The sequence below is a fragment of the Periophthalmus magnuspinnatus genome, chromosome 1, assembly GCF_009829125.3.
Source record: "Periophthalmus magnuspinnatus isolate fPerMag1 chromosome 1, fPerMag1.2.pri, whole genome shotgun sequence".
Lineage (NCBI taxonomy): Eukaryota > Metazoa > Chordata > Actinopteri > Gobiiformes > Gobiidae > Periophthalmus > Periophthalmus magnuspinnatus.
In genome coordinates this window covers 9,729,768-9,744,792 of record NC_047126.1, presented here as the reverse complement: position 1 = coordinate 9,744,792, position 15,025 = coordinate 9,729,768, and the positions used below count along the sequence as shown (strand labels likewise).

Genomic DNA, 15,025 nt, shown 5'->3' with positions numbered 1-15,025 from the left:
AGTTTATTGTCAGACATCTTCACTCGTAGCACTAGCTCTATCCGTCATTGCCTCTGGCTGCTTCCCGTTTTCTTCAAACTCACTTTGTCCTCACAATTGATTTACACATTATCTTCCTATTCTGATTGCGTTGCTCTCCTCCACTTCACTAGCTGCCTCAATCTCTGTGTTATTTGCTCCAAGGTTCTGTGAGCACGCTTTTGTTCCCAAGACGCTGGATTTGTTGATGGTGGGGAAATTTGAACATGATACTATATTTTGGTGTGTGATCACTGCCGTTTCCCTTCTTCTCTGTAAAATACATTTGAACTTACAAGACTGATTCAAGACTCTTCTTCTCAAAGGCAAACATTTTAATCCCATTATATCTTAAGAATGACAAATTTTTAGAGACTGATCAACTGTCTCTCCCAACCCATTGTGCTCTAAAATTAAATTTTTTTTTTTTTTTTTGGAAAATTAAGGTACACTTTATTCTCACAGGCAAATTTGTCTTTGGCAGTGAGGCTGCAGCAGTACTTGGGGACACATCTCCGTGATGTTGCTAGGCTTGGTTAGGACAATCTTATCTAAAGTGCATGTTTTGGGTTGTAAAGACAGCACTTACACAAATACCGAGTATGAAGGCAAAGGAGATTCACCAGGGCGACAGCAGCTCATTTGGAGTTTTTGTCCTCTGATCCAAAAGGCGGCAGCTCGAAATCCCGCTCTAAACATGAGAATTTTTGGTAGAGCTGTCAGACCCACTAACCCACAGGTTCGATTTCTGCTCCCACAGATGAATGCTGTCACTGTGTCCTTGGGCAAGACAGTTAACCTGCCACACCCCTCGTGTCTGGTGTATGAATGTGTGTGTCCTTGATGTACACGCTGAGTGCCTTGCAGGTAGAAAAACACTTTATAAATCTGACAGTTTACCATATATCAGATAGTGTCTCCCTCACTGTTTTAATGAATATGGAATCATCAGGGCAGGGCAGCATTTTTAAAAACAATATGATTTTATTTATTTTATTGATATTGTTATATACATGGCATAATTTGTGCTTTTTAATCAAGAATTAAATCAAGGGACACATCAGAAAATAAATCATCAAAACAATGAATCGTATCCTTTTTTGTCTCAGAGTTTTACAAAAACCTGTAAAGAAGGAGAGAGAAGGTATAGGACCTCAAAACGAACAGATAGGTAGATTGTAAAAAGAGAGAGAGTCCGGAGAGTTGCAAACGGTCCACTGAGGGGTGTGAGAATGTCCAAACGGTGATGTGCTTTTACCAACATCAGCAAAGGCACCTGTGTTTCGCTTTGTTTTAAAAAAGACAGTTCGCCTCAGGGCCTGTGTCCACGAGATTCAATTATGATCTAACTGCATTTGTCCAGTGTTTCATCCAGGGGAGAAAGCCACGCAAACATCGCTGGTTTCATACAGAATAGCGTGATTGAATTCGGTCACTCATCCAAGAAGACTGATCGTAGATATTATATTTGATGATGTTCAGATTGAAATTATGTCAAGGTTGGATGGGACAATGAGGCTATAACTAAATCAAAAAGACAAATTTGGACAAAAGATTGAAGTGTATTGCCCCAAAGTAAGATGGAAATTGGCCTCAGATTACCGCAATGAATATTTTTAAGAGCCTTTCAGTGGCAGACTCAAGGGACATACGGAAGCAGGTTTTTAACCAAGAGCGCTTTCACAGTTGCTAAAAATAAATTGGAATGTCACATCGTTACGTCACATCAAGACAAACAATCGCTAGTCCCATAGGGTTGCATGTGGATTAAGGTACTTCCAAAAATGTTTTACTTGTTTTTTCACAAGCTTCAAAATGTTGAAACATGAAGGAACCAAGCACTGCTGTTGGGGGCTGTGTAAATTGGACTCCAGGGCTGCCAAAGAGGACTTTTCATCCACTTCCCAAAATACAGAAAGCTCAGTTTTTCTATATTTTCACTTATAGTCTTTAGCATTAGTAAATTATGAATAATCCAGAGGGTGTCAGCTGGTACCAACCCATCGACCACATTCATAAGAGATCATGTATTTTATTTTAGATCATAGTTAGCATGAAACTAGCACCTGAGCGAAAACAGCTAACAGATTTTCAGTTGAGATTTTAGTGTGTTTCTGATAAGCAAGACAAAATATCCTCTTTTACATGTTACTTGTGAGGAGGCAAAATAAATGACATAAATATCATGAAATAAACATTTTGTATATTCTATTATGGAGATTGGCTTCACTGTTCATTTGTATGCGAGTCCAGGTCAACAAGCTTCTGTGTACTACGGAGTTCTTTTCCATTTCATACAATTTGCCACCATCCACCCCTGAATAAACCTTTATTTTCACCCCGCACTTTTTAAACACTTCACGTAATGTTATATTTTTGCTTTGCCCGTCAGATTCTGAGATCTGACAGATGATAATTAACAGGATCGCTAACAAGCAAAGCTCCCGATACATCCTCCTCTGCCATAACAACCTCCTATATTTTGAGTTCTTACCATCTGTAACATTAACACTCTATTTCGCACACAATTTATGGCTTTACAGAGCGTTTGAATGTAGAACACCTGCCTTTTCAAAACGCAGGTGCCAGTTTATTTGTTTTGACAATTGCTAAAGTAAAGTGTGCTATTGTAAAACCAAAAGGGCTTTTCCAAATCTTGTGGCTAAGTTTAAGTGTTCAGCAGGAATCGTAATGTACTGAGTAATTGGGGCATAGAAAAAGCAGCAGAAAGATGAAAAGGGCTCAAATGAACGCAAGAAACAACATAGCATTAGAAGTATGAACTAGATAGAGAAATTACATAATGTGTTGTGATGACGTCAGTGATTTCATGTAACGTAGCAAAACAAAAGGCTAATTATTTCAGGTAAGGTATAGTGAAAGAAAAGCAAGAAGGTGATGAATGACTTGTGTAGGTGGTAATGATGTTAAGCAGGGGAAGGCCATTCTGGTATAGATTGGTCCATTAGCGAATCCTAACTTGCGCCTACAGGCTAAACCAAGTTCACTTTCACTTACTGCCAGGTTGAACCACAGCCCTCAGTCACTGGACAATAATAGTTTAATGCACATCTGAACCCCTCAGACCTTTAGATGGGTCGTTTCCAGCACATCTTAGTCATATGGCAAACACTACATGTATTTTTTATTGCGGGGTAATTCACTGTTGTTTTTGCACAAACTTTGCTGGGGCTCCCATGAACCGTCATGGCAGCAGTAACAACATGAAACCTGGAGAGTGACAAAATGCACTGTGTCCACTCTGTACTTTCCATCATTGCCTGAATTTGTTGACCCTTTCTTTTCCAAAAGCACTAGCACAAGCTTTAGACCAGTCCAGAGATTATTTCCTCATTGAGCTGGCACACTGCCCCGCTCTAGTCCACGTTGAGTCCTTCAGCTGGAGCTAGCTCAACAAAAAGCTTGATCCTTTGAGATTTGGTCTCTTAGCAAACACTTTGTGATCTGCGTGTGTCATTACAGACATGAGCCTCATTTGCTTTGCATCAAACCAGCATCCGTGCTGATTGTGTTCATTGGCTAGCAGTAGCTTCCACATGTCCCAGACGTTGGGCAGTTGTTGGGTCAGTTTCAGCTCCAAAGACAAAAGTTACTGGTGGTCTGACATGTTGACCCTTTCTCCGCTGGGGACAGGTAGAGTTTGCCGTTGGCACAGGAGCACAGCTCATACACAGTCTGTTTGGTGTAAGTGGTGCCTGCTGGCGCCCCCTCCAGGGGATCCACCGCACTGCCCAGAGGGATACTGCCCAGTCTGATTGTGTTGGCATCTAGGAGGATCTGTAAACAGACAGAAAGTCATTATAAAACAGGATCAGTATATTGGATTGGCAGGGTCAACTAGTAATACTGAATAAGCACATTGTATAAGACACTGGCTCCTCTTTGGTGGTCACTCGGGGCTACTACAGACAGGATTCTATCAGCACAAACAGGGAGTATCTGTGGCTTCCTTTGATGAAGAGAAAGTGGGAGTGAGGGCAAGGTAGGGTCAAGGATTCTTGCAGCAGAGTTTAACAGCAACTTGGCACTTTCAAAACTCAGACATTTTGTAGAAGACAGGAACATTTTTACATACATATTTGAACAAGGTAAGTAAAGTTAAATACATAGATTTTTCTTGTAAAATGTAAATAAAGGCACTTTTGTGGAGCATTTCATTTTGTATTTGATGTTAGTAAAAAACAACCTGAACTTATTTTTGCATCTTACTTTGTATATAGATTTTTCTAAATCCACATAAACATCTGTTAATAGTAGTGGCACAGCAGTGATCCAGTGATTTGGAATGTGCACTTTTATGTCCAAGCAGTCCCTATATAGCCTACTTAACTTTCAAGCACAAGTTTATTGTTTACTTTCCAACAACTCCTCTCTGGACATAAACACTGTCCAACTGGGTATAGCAAAATGACTCCTACTTTTACTTACTTTCATTATAACCATCTAACTCCCCTAAAGCACGTCATTACATTATAGAAGCATTTTAAAAACAAACACCACTTTTTACACCTCAAGGCCCTTGTTATTAGCTCTTGGTGCATGTTGCTGTAATGAGACCAAGCAAACACAACAACAACTTGCTTTAGTTAAAATGTTCCCGTGGCTACTTCTGCTTTGGAAAATTCCACTGCATGCTCCTAAATATCAAGGTGTTCCTCTAACAGGTCCCTGGTGCACACCTGTCATCCTCTCCAGCTCGGCAATAAGAGCTGCCAGAGCCCAGTCTAATCCGTACACAGGGAAGGACTCAGCCATGCTTGGCCACTTCACCCGAATCGAATTCCTACACCCTCGCCGCTATAGCATAACCCCAGCTGAACTTGTACACTGTGATAGGATTGAAAATGAGGATGTGCTGTCAGGTAGACCAAACCATAAAAATGTCAGGTTTACCACCCATAGCTAAAGCACAAATTTAATAACATACCATCTCCAGTAAATACCTACAATAACTAAAATATATATTTTAAATGTTTTTATTTGTAAAGGAACAGCACATATTAATGGACATTTACGTGGCTCCTTTCCATCTTCAATCCCTCGGCAGGTTGATGTCAAAGAGTCTACAGGACATCGAAAAGAACAGCAACAAGCACACAAAAGCAAATGTAACACACCAGCACACTCACTATACAGACAACACACTCAATATACAGACAACACACTAACTATACACAGAGCACCCTCATTATACACACAACACACTCACTATACATACAACACACTCACTAGACACAGAGCACCCTCATTATACACACAACACACTCACTATACATACGACACACTCACTAGACACAGAGCACACTCACTATACACAGAGCACACTCAATCTACAGACAACGCACTCACTAGACACAGAGCATACTCAATCTACAGACAATGCACTGACTATACACACAACACAGTCACTATACACACAATTGCAGAACAGTTCATGTTGGAAGCTAAAAGTTAAACCCACAACCTCTCAATATAAAAATGTACTTGAGTTAAACATGGAGACATATTTGACCCTGGAACAGCCACTGTTTTAAAGTATTCAAAAACCCTGCCAGTGTTGAGAGCTCTCGTATATGAGCAGCAGGGTGTTCCACGTCTGACCTGCTCCATAAGCAAAACAGTCGTCCTAAAGCTCTTTTTCTCAACGGCACAGAGCGGGCACCTCTAGAACTTGTCGTCTGGTTGGAGTTTTTTTTTTTCACAAACTCCTTCATACCAAAATTAAATCTGCATATTTGATTGTGTTTTTCCAATTTGTTGTTGTGTTATAGGTATCCAAGCAAATTAATATAAACTACTGCAGTATTGAACATTTTACACAACCTACTTTATATCAGATTTTAGTGGCAAAACTTTTCCCAAACTTTCCATTGAAATGAATAGGACTCCTGCTTAACCGGAAGTGCCACCACAAAGTGTGGTATAGTTGCATTTACGGCAAAAGTGGGCGGAGCTGAAGGTCAATATCATTTCATTATGGTTATAAAAAAACAATTATACATTAGTGATTGATTTTCCACGCCAAATTCTGCCAAACTCTTTCAAAAAGCAAAAGGATGCGACAATCCATCATGAGAAAAGGTGAGATGAGTTTCTACAAAAGCAGCAATAAAAGCCATACAGACACAATGGCACTATAGAGAATACAAAGGCGCGATGGACGGGGAAGTACAAGTCGTTTGCTGTAGCTTAAGGTCGGATTAGCGCTGACATTTATCCCAAATGAAAGTGTCTGTACATATTAGCCTGGACCGTTGTTAGCCTGACGTAGTACACTCTGCTAGTCTAGGTGTGCGCGAGGACATGCCAATCTCTCCACTTAAAAGTTTTTAGCTTTTCATTATCATGTATGTATCATGTATCATGTCATTTTGAATCTGCATGTATGGTTTCCTTAGATTGACCCTTTCTGAAAGATGGTATTCTTTTGGGAAGCAGCAGATGTTTTTGCAAACACATTCCTTATAGACATCACTTTTGTAAACACACGCGGCCTCTGGTGTCAAGGAGATTTGAAAAATGCAGAAAGTGGCAATTATGCTGGGTCAAAACATTTTTCATGGATGGCTTCCTCTGGCACAGTGCAGCGGCAGTCGAGACAAGCAGGAAGAAAAGAGAGGGCCACTAAATGGGATGTGTGTGTTTTTCGGGTTAAGGTGTCTTTGGAAGAGGTCAGAATAAAGTGTAGAAGAGATAGGATATATGGGTACAATACAGCTTCATTCACTGTACAGCGTTGTATAGGCAGAACCCATAGAGTATATAACTATACCTTCAAATCACATTAAATGAAGCTCATCGAGGCTAGATGTTACAGCGGCAAATTTGGAGCTGAGTTTCATATTTGAAATTCCAACAGCAAAGAGCCAATCCGGAGTGAATCAGAGCCATGCACTGTGCAACGCTGTCAATCAAACTTGTTGCTAACGCTAGTGGGAGCGACCTCAGGGAAAGAAGCTGATTTATCTCTTATATTTTGGACACAATAGCGAAATAAAAACGCCAGGAGTGTGTAGAGCGGGTTAATACGAACATTTTAAGACCAAAATGATGAACCTGACAGCAACAGTTACAGCGAGAGGAGAGAGAGTTTTTTAATGTAAAGTGAGTTGAAGCCAGAGTCGATGGAGCCAGAAACGCGCCCATGATCACGTCCTATTTCGAACACGGTGGCTAGCAGGTTAGCTACGTCCATTTATATATACAGTCTATGGCAGAACCACATACAAAACAAACTGTATCAATATCATGCAACATCAGTAGCTCAGGGACAACCTTAGTTCTTCTGTCCTCAGTTATAACAAAGCCCAAGGTTGGCTCCCATAAGTGCACTCTGTTGTTGTGTCCTCAGGCAAGACTCCTGACCTTGCCTCCACTGTTTGCATACACAGATATATGGATGTGTGCGTGAAAGGGTTAATATAAAGTATAAAGTCAAGAGCTATAACTGTGACTGTTTAACATTTATATTGAAAATGTGTATGGTGAATAGATTCTACTAAAAACATATTTATAAGCAAATTATGACACTATTTCTATTCATTGGCGAATTGCTCTACAAGTCCACATCCTCAATGTTTAAAAAAATGTAAATTTATTTATCACATAATCCTCACCTTAAATACCGTCATCTTACGCTTTTTGCCTGAGCTGACATTGGCCCCCTTTTTGGTCCCTTTCTGCTCTTTCGCACACACTTGCCCACACACACGGCAGAGGAAAGTGGTGGGGGACTCGGAGCTATCTGAGTGTATTACACACACCATTAGGCTTGTAGAATGGACAGACGCTGGAATGGAGGCTGACAATGGCCTGAAATGACAGAGGCTTGCGATAGACTTTGGGTGTAGTCATCCAGATGTGGCACAATGGCCTACTGTACCCAGATCGACGCCACATGGACCAGAATAGAAAGGCAAGAAGAGGAGATGGACTGGTAGGATGAATATAAGGGCAAAGGAAGGTGCCACTTTATATTAAGTGCACCTTAATAAGCCTTAAAGAAGACATATAGTGCTTGCGTCTACTCTATAGTTATAGCCTATGCCATTATAACCATTATATTATAAGTTATAGCCATTTTGTTATAATCTGGACATTTTAAATCACAATATTCATCTGAAAGGACTTAATAAAAGAAACAAGTCCACTGCCTTCCGTAAACGTCATCACAATAAAGAGTCGTGGAGCTGTGGAGCTACTATGAATAGCAGATATTTTTTTCATTTTTCATTACACAACGCTGCTGAATCCTACATGTATCATCGATTAAGAGAATAAAATTGAAGAACAAAGTGAATACGTCACAGTGGGCTTGTGCCAGTGGCAGTGACAACGGGGTTTGGTCATCAATATGGCATGTTGATTAAAGATTACTCAAACATGTACAAATCACTCCAAAAAACAACTCAGAGAGCGTAAATGAGGACGGAATAACTATAACATGGTTAAAACCTTGAAAAGTCCATTTTATAGAATAGTTCTGAGTTAATAAAGTATGAACAAAAACTAAATTCATAATGAACAAACAGCATATTAAGAATGATCCAGGTTTACTACTACTGAATTAAACGAAGGTCTTAAGGTTGGGAGTTTTAATGAAGAGGTTGAATCGTTCTTAATAAACTATTTGTTCATTGTTAATTAAGTCTGTGTTCATGCTTCATTAAGGCTTAATAAAGTGCAGTTATTATTAAGTGTTACCAAAAAGAACTAGAGGAACCCTATCACAACCACGCAGTTAACATGGGCTACATCATTTATTTGAATAGATTTGTTTTCCAGACCAAGGTTTAGTTTGTTTGGACTGCTCACTAGCGCTCGTCCTCAGAGTGGTCATGTGATGTTGCTGTGATGTGTCCTTTCAGCTGATTTATACAGGTTTTGGCGTCGCCTTCCTATCCGTGGAGGCAGGACGCCTCCTTAATCTAGCAACCATGTTTGTTGTCCTCTGTCCCAGTGATGTTTGCTCCGTCCCAGTCCATAATGTGCTTCTCTGTTTTGCAGTGGCCAGAAAAGACTGATTTCAGTTGGTTCTGCTCTGCTTTGTGTTTTGTTGCTTGTGTGCTCGCTTTTGCTGTTTCCTTTTCATATTCTGGCTTTTCCGATATACATTTTATTGCAACACATGAAGGGTATTTTGTATATGATCACTACTGAGCAGTCGAAAACAAACTAAACCTAAATAATTTATTAAAATAAATAAATGGAAGACCAAATGACCCTCAGTGGACTATGGACTAATTAATTTCTGACACTAATTATTGCTGTTGAAACATATCTGCAAGCTATAACACTTTTGCCTTTAAATGTTTTGCTTTTCCACTGAAGGGCAAAAATTTCAAATCTATTTAATCAATTCTCGGAGAGTTTGTTTGACGCAGTTTTACCTATTCATTTATTTCAGCGTCTACTTTACTGCACGGGTGCCTGCAATAGAGGGTTACCCCCCGCTAGTATCCAAATACGCTCACTATCCTGCTTTACACCCGCAGGTAAAACAAGCAGCAGCAAAACAACAAGGAGGAAATAAAAATGTCCCAATGAAGCAGCCCCGATAACACCTCAAGGCTATGCAGTGCTAATAAACCCCGATACTGTGTCAACAAACAAAAGAACTCATGGTATTACTGAACTTTGTCAAAACTTCAATATTGTCAACCTAATTTCACCTCCCTACAGTCAGCGGGAGAGAGAAATTAATATTCACACTTGCAGAGGAGAGCTGAGTCACTTTGGGAATAAACTGTAATACTGCAAAGGAATTCTGGGTGTTTTTTATGACTGGAAAATCAGTAAAAATGCAGTTTCCTGTTGAGTTTTAATATTTCATTGGGTAAAAAGAAGTACTTTGAAAACAGCAACTGTGAATATCACCGCTGTACAAAAGAATCACAATTCATGGGTTTCACAAAACCTTTTCCCCAAGGTTTTGTGTTTTGTTGTAAAATTGTTAATCGCTATAGCAACGGCAGTCATTTTTCATCATTCTGAAAGCCTTAGAAAGATGTGGTGGTTTATTTCAATGGTAGATAAATAGAAAAGGGTCTGGAAGGGCATCTGATGTAAAACTTATCAATACTATGAGACAAAAACACAGCTAAAACACTTTACTTGAGCAATTAAAAGGATCCAAGTAAACTACATGCCCCATAAGTAATTAGTATTCAGGAGCAGTAGCCCTTTTGAACTAGTCCAAACTTTTCTACCCCTGAAAAAGCTTTTCCGTCTCATTTTAACTAAGAGCACATAAACATCAAATATGACAGCTTTGCATAGTAATTGGTGCTCCCAGGGTATTCTCACAGTGCAAAGTACTTGAGCGCAAATTATTCTGACTCTTCACTTGCTGGCAAAAATATAGGGAAACCAAATTCCAGCAGAAATATATAAAACTGTTGACCTCTTTTCTGTGCGCCCTTAAAGGTTCTATATTACACAAAATGAACTCTTGAGCGCATTAAACCACTTTATAATGCTGCTACCTCATCAAAAACATACCTGGAGTTGTGTTTTGTTGCATTCATACATGATTGAGTAGCTGTTCATTATTAATCTGTCTACTTCTCCAAAGCTCAAGATGCTCTGTTCCACCTTGTGATGTCATGTAGTGGTATCGTTCACGTAAACATCCACCTTTTACCTTTAGTTCAGTAGTGAGTGGCAATTCCAGAGCTAAATCAACTATCCAAACGATTCTTGTGAAGGTGTATGGAGTTTAAAAACACAGTGGAGCACTTCCTGTATTACCACATGATGACATCACAAGGTGGAACAGAGTGTTTTCCCTTTGAGCGAAGAACTCCTAAAGCCTAAATATATGTGGGTTAAACATGTATGAATGAAATAAAACACAACTCCAGGTATGTTTGTGACAGAAAATAGTGTAATATGGGCCCTTTCAGGTCACATTAAGGACATGTAATACTTTCTCTTACGATTGTTGTTCAAGTCCTCATTTCAGACTTTGATCTTCAGACGGTGAGGAGAGCCTACATTACAGCCTAATTGGATGCTGAATATAAGCAGAACATATGTGATTTAACGTGGACATTTCAGTTCAAAAATATCATAATTCTGGACCCAAGTGAAAGCCAAAGATGCACTATTCAAGAATTACATTTGGTCTCAAAATGTAATTGGGATTAATTGGCAATCAGTGTATGGATAATCCACACACCAAAGAGAGGCAGATGTTTCTCATCAGTAACACCTCATCAAAACTCTCTGATGGGTTCTCGAGTCAAAATAAACCAAAAATAAACCAGAAAAGGTACAATGGTTGAAGGAGCCGGGAGACTAAATAAGGGAGTGAATAAATAAACTTGCAGAGCAGATGAAGTGGACAGACAAGGAGTGGATGTAGTCAGAGGGGGAGTTACAAAAAAAAAAAAAAAAAAATAGGGACCTGAAGGAATCCTGAAAGATCTGTCAGCTCTCGTTGGCTTTGATTTTAATGGAAGCGCGCTCTTCCCTACCTCTAACCCATTTGGCCTTAATTCCAGCACAGCTTTCCAAACTTTTTAAACTTTAATGGCCCCTTCTTAAGTGCCAGCTGCTGACAACATTGATTTGGCTTTAGGCCTCGCTGTCCCGCACACCTTTATTTTCTCCTACCAAATCGACAGAAACATCTATTTTCTGCTGTCCTCACCCCCCCTCCTCCGACCCCCCTTCATCCTTCCTCTATCTCAGCTCCTCTGGTCATGTGACGTTGTCAGCGGTTCAGCCAACGATGGGATGTAGAAGGATCAAGAGGAATGTTTGGATAAGCTGCTGACCTGGTCCAAAAATTTTGAAGCTTGTCCAGTTGGCTAAAAAAATACATCCAAAATAGAGTTTGGGCAATGGGCCTATGTAAATGTGGCATATTAGGAAAATTACACTTTCGTCTAATTCATGTTATAGCGGTGTTCCTTTGTCATTATCTTACTTCAAGTTGTATTTCTATTGATTCATGCATGTTTGATTAATCCTGCATTGTCATGTATAGGCTTGAGCGTTTGCCATTTTCACCTACCCCCTATATCCGCCCACTTTCCCAACAATAAAAATACGCAAATGCCACTATATAAACACAGGTGGGCCCGATCAGTTCTGCAGTTTTGAACAGGAATCAATGGACTTAACTATTCAAACGCACAGTAAGAGGTAGGTCTATATTAGATACTAAAGTATTTCATAAACATGTACCCTACTTCTACTCTAGAATCACTACTAATACTACCTGCTTGCCAGTACTTTTAATGCCCAAAATGACTCTTAATAGCAGAACATGATACAGCCAAATTTGTACCATAAACCTAGAAATATTAAAAGTTCCCGTCTTCATTTTCAATTGCAAATAATGAGCATAGTGTCATTTGTAAAGTTCAAGGGTATCACCACAAGTGTGCAGAGATAAATGTAAAAGTCAGAGATTATCATAATGATGTCCAAGCGGCTGACCTTGCTGGTGGATAATCCTCTGCCTGTAAAAAAAAAAAAAGAAAAAAAAAAAAAAAAAGTGCTGCCTCAGGTGCACGGCTCTTCAAAGACTCTCACTTCCTCAAAGGTGGGAACTGTCTCTCCAGGAACATAACAGTCAAACGTGTAGTTCCATTATGCAGAGAGAGGGATCCTGATGCAGCGCTTTGGAACTTTTTACTACAAAAGGAAAGGTTGTGGGGCGTGTTGTCGGGGAGAGGGGTAGAATATTCATGGGTTTCAGCTTCATGTGACATTTTGAGGGCTTTTCACCGTTCAAACAATATAATATGTTGTTTTAAATTGTTAATAGCCATGGTGACAGTTCTTTCGGAAAGGCATGGATAGGTTGGGTTTGTGAAACATCAAATAATCCTTAAGAGCCTAGGTTCAAATGAAGGTGGAGGGCAGGTCACCTTAAACTTGATTTAGGGTTAATGTAATATCTATAATTCACATAGCATAAAATTAAATGTCTTCTCTGTCAGCTAAAAAATACCTACACTCAAATGTGTTTTTCACTACAGTATTAAATAGAGGTGGCATTATTGCACGACTCAGCAATAACCTCATAGGCTGTGTCTGAATGTCCACCGTAGTCCCTAAGCCCTTATTCACTACACATCCCCACACTCTTTAGCAGACTATATAGTGATTTGGACACACAGCTGGCACCCAAGTGTTTATGGACTAATATTAATCATGCACGTTTATATCAAACTGGATCTCATCTCATGTAAACAGACTGGATTCATCAGCTTTTTTTGCCCGAGATGTGGAAATTATCGCTTTTTTAACAGCTCACGCTAAGGTAAGTGGCTAACGTTAGCAACTTTACACAGAAACACTTTATTTAAAACATTATAGTCATAATCAAGAAGCAACAGTGCGATAAAGCAGCACTTCTCTCTGCTTTCATTCAGTCGTGTCGCGTCCAGTTAAAGACCTGTCACTGCCCGCTGTTGTTTTTTCAACTCCCGCAGTGCATTGTGGTCTATATTGACTAGTGACCAGCGCTAAGTGCAATATGGGAAACTTTGAGTGCACTATTTTCTCACCAACTGGACATTCGGACACGAAGAAAAATGGTGCTACTTCTAAATAGTGCCCTGAGTAGGTGGAGTGGACGTTCGGACAGTCACAGAGATAGAATTGGACAAGAAGTAGTGACGCTGACTCTGAGGTTGCCAGGCAGAGAAACTGTGGGCTCAACCTCTCAGAAAAAAAAAAAACAAACTAAAAAGTTACTCAGGCCCCAGTTGAACATCTAAGATTATGACACACTGTGAAGCTCCATGAACACAACCCATCCACGGAAAATATTCCTTTTAGTTATTATTTGCCATGGCAACAGTGCAAATTTTTGATGATTTAGGACCCTCGTCTCCAAAAAGTCTGTCAGTGAGCCTGTTTGAAGAGGAAGGATTCATTATGAGGACCCCTGGAATGATACTGTCAAAAGTAATGACGAATGAAGCTCTATGTCGTTTTTCATTTCACAAAACTTTTTAAAACTTTATTATACTAATTTGTAAATCGCTGTGGCACATTCTAAAATAATCACAGACAGAAGATGACAGCCTTTAATTCGAAAAAGAAGCAAACTTTAAATGAGTGATGCTAAATTGCTGTTAGCCTGATTTTCCGTATGTAATTTTAGCATGCCATAGGGTGATGAGGTGTCAGAAAAATCTCAACTTTTCCATTGCTGTCATCACCCAGCTTTGCCAAAGGCCTCCTCTCCCATCCTTGTTCCAGTCACCCACTCGCTTTTGTTCCCGTCAATAGTGAGACGTCTATTTATGCAGGGATGACAGACAGAGAGAGAGAGGGACAGATAATGGATGAACAAAGGAAGCCAAAAGACAAAAGAAAACACGAAACCAAGAAGAGAGAGGTGACAGAAACGAGGTAAAAATTATAATCCGCGCGACTCCCCTCCCCAGTCTCTGAGCAGTGACAGACACAGTGATGTATGACCCTGCCAGTGGAAAGTTAATTAGATAGGCTGGGTTACTTTAGAGATGAAGGCCTGGAAGGATAAAGGGGAGGAGAAGAGAAGAACAATGCAAGAAACTAAACAGGAAATGGAACAATGGAGGAACAGGAAGTACCAATGGGATAGACGAGGAGTTTGAAGAACTGCATACGCAAACTTCCCCTGACAAATAACGCGTTTTGTTTTTGGAAATAGTCTACTCTGAGGATATAATACAGCTAGAGTGAATGTAGCCTGGAAGATCTAACTCCGCTCCGGTCTACTCACCCACTTCACTACTATTAATCCTCCACACTGATCGCCACACCTCCTCTTCGTCCAATCAGTGCCCAGTCTTCCCAGTTTAAACCTCTATTCCATCCTTGGCTCCCCATCATCCCCTTCACTCCTCTCAGCCTTTCCTCTCCTACCTCCAGTGTCCAGGCCTCAGGAAGAACACATCTAAACGTCATTTAACTGGCCACGCCCTTCATCAAAATATCTTCTGCCAAGGTCTGAGCGCCAAAGATAACTCACTAAAAC

At 40.0% G+C, this 15,025-nt stretch overlaps 1 protein-coding gene across 1 annotated transcript in view; it reads right to left on the bottom strand.

The window, feature by feature from the left end:
• Positions 1-1,158: 1,158 nt before the first annotated feature.
• LOC117377801 (zeta-sarcoglycan) overlaps positions 1,159-15,025 on the bottom strand; it is a 150,800-nt gene continuing 136,933 nt past the window's right edge. Inside the window, exon 8 of the mRNA XM_055221863.1 lies at positions 1,159-3,816. Coding sequence (XP_055077838.1) covers positions 3,610-3,816 — 207 coding nt within the window. The 3' untranslated portion in view covers positions 1,159-3,609. The remainder of the gene's footprint in view (positions 3,817-15,025) is intronic.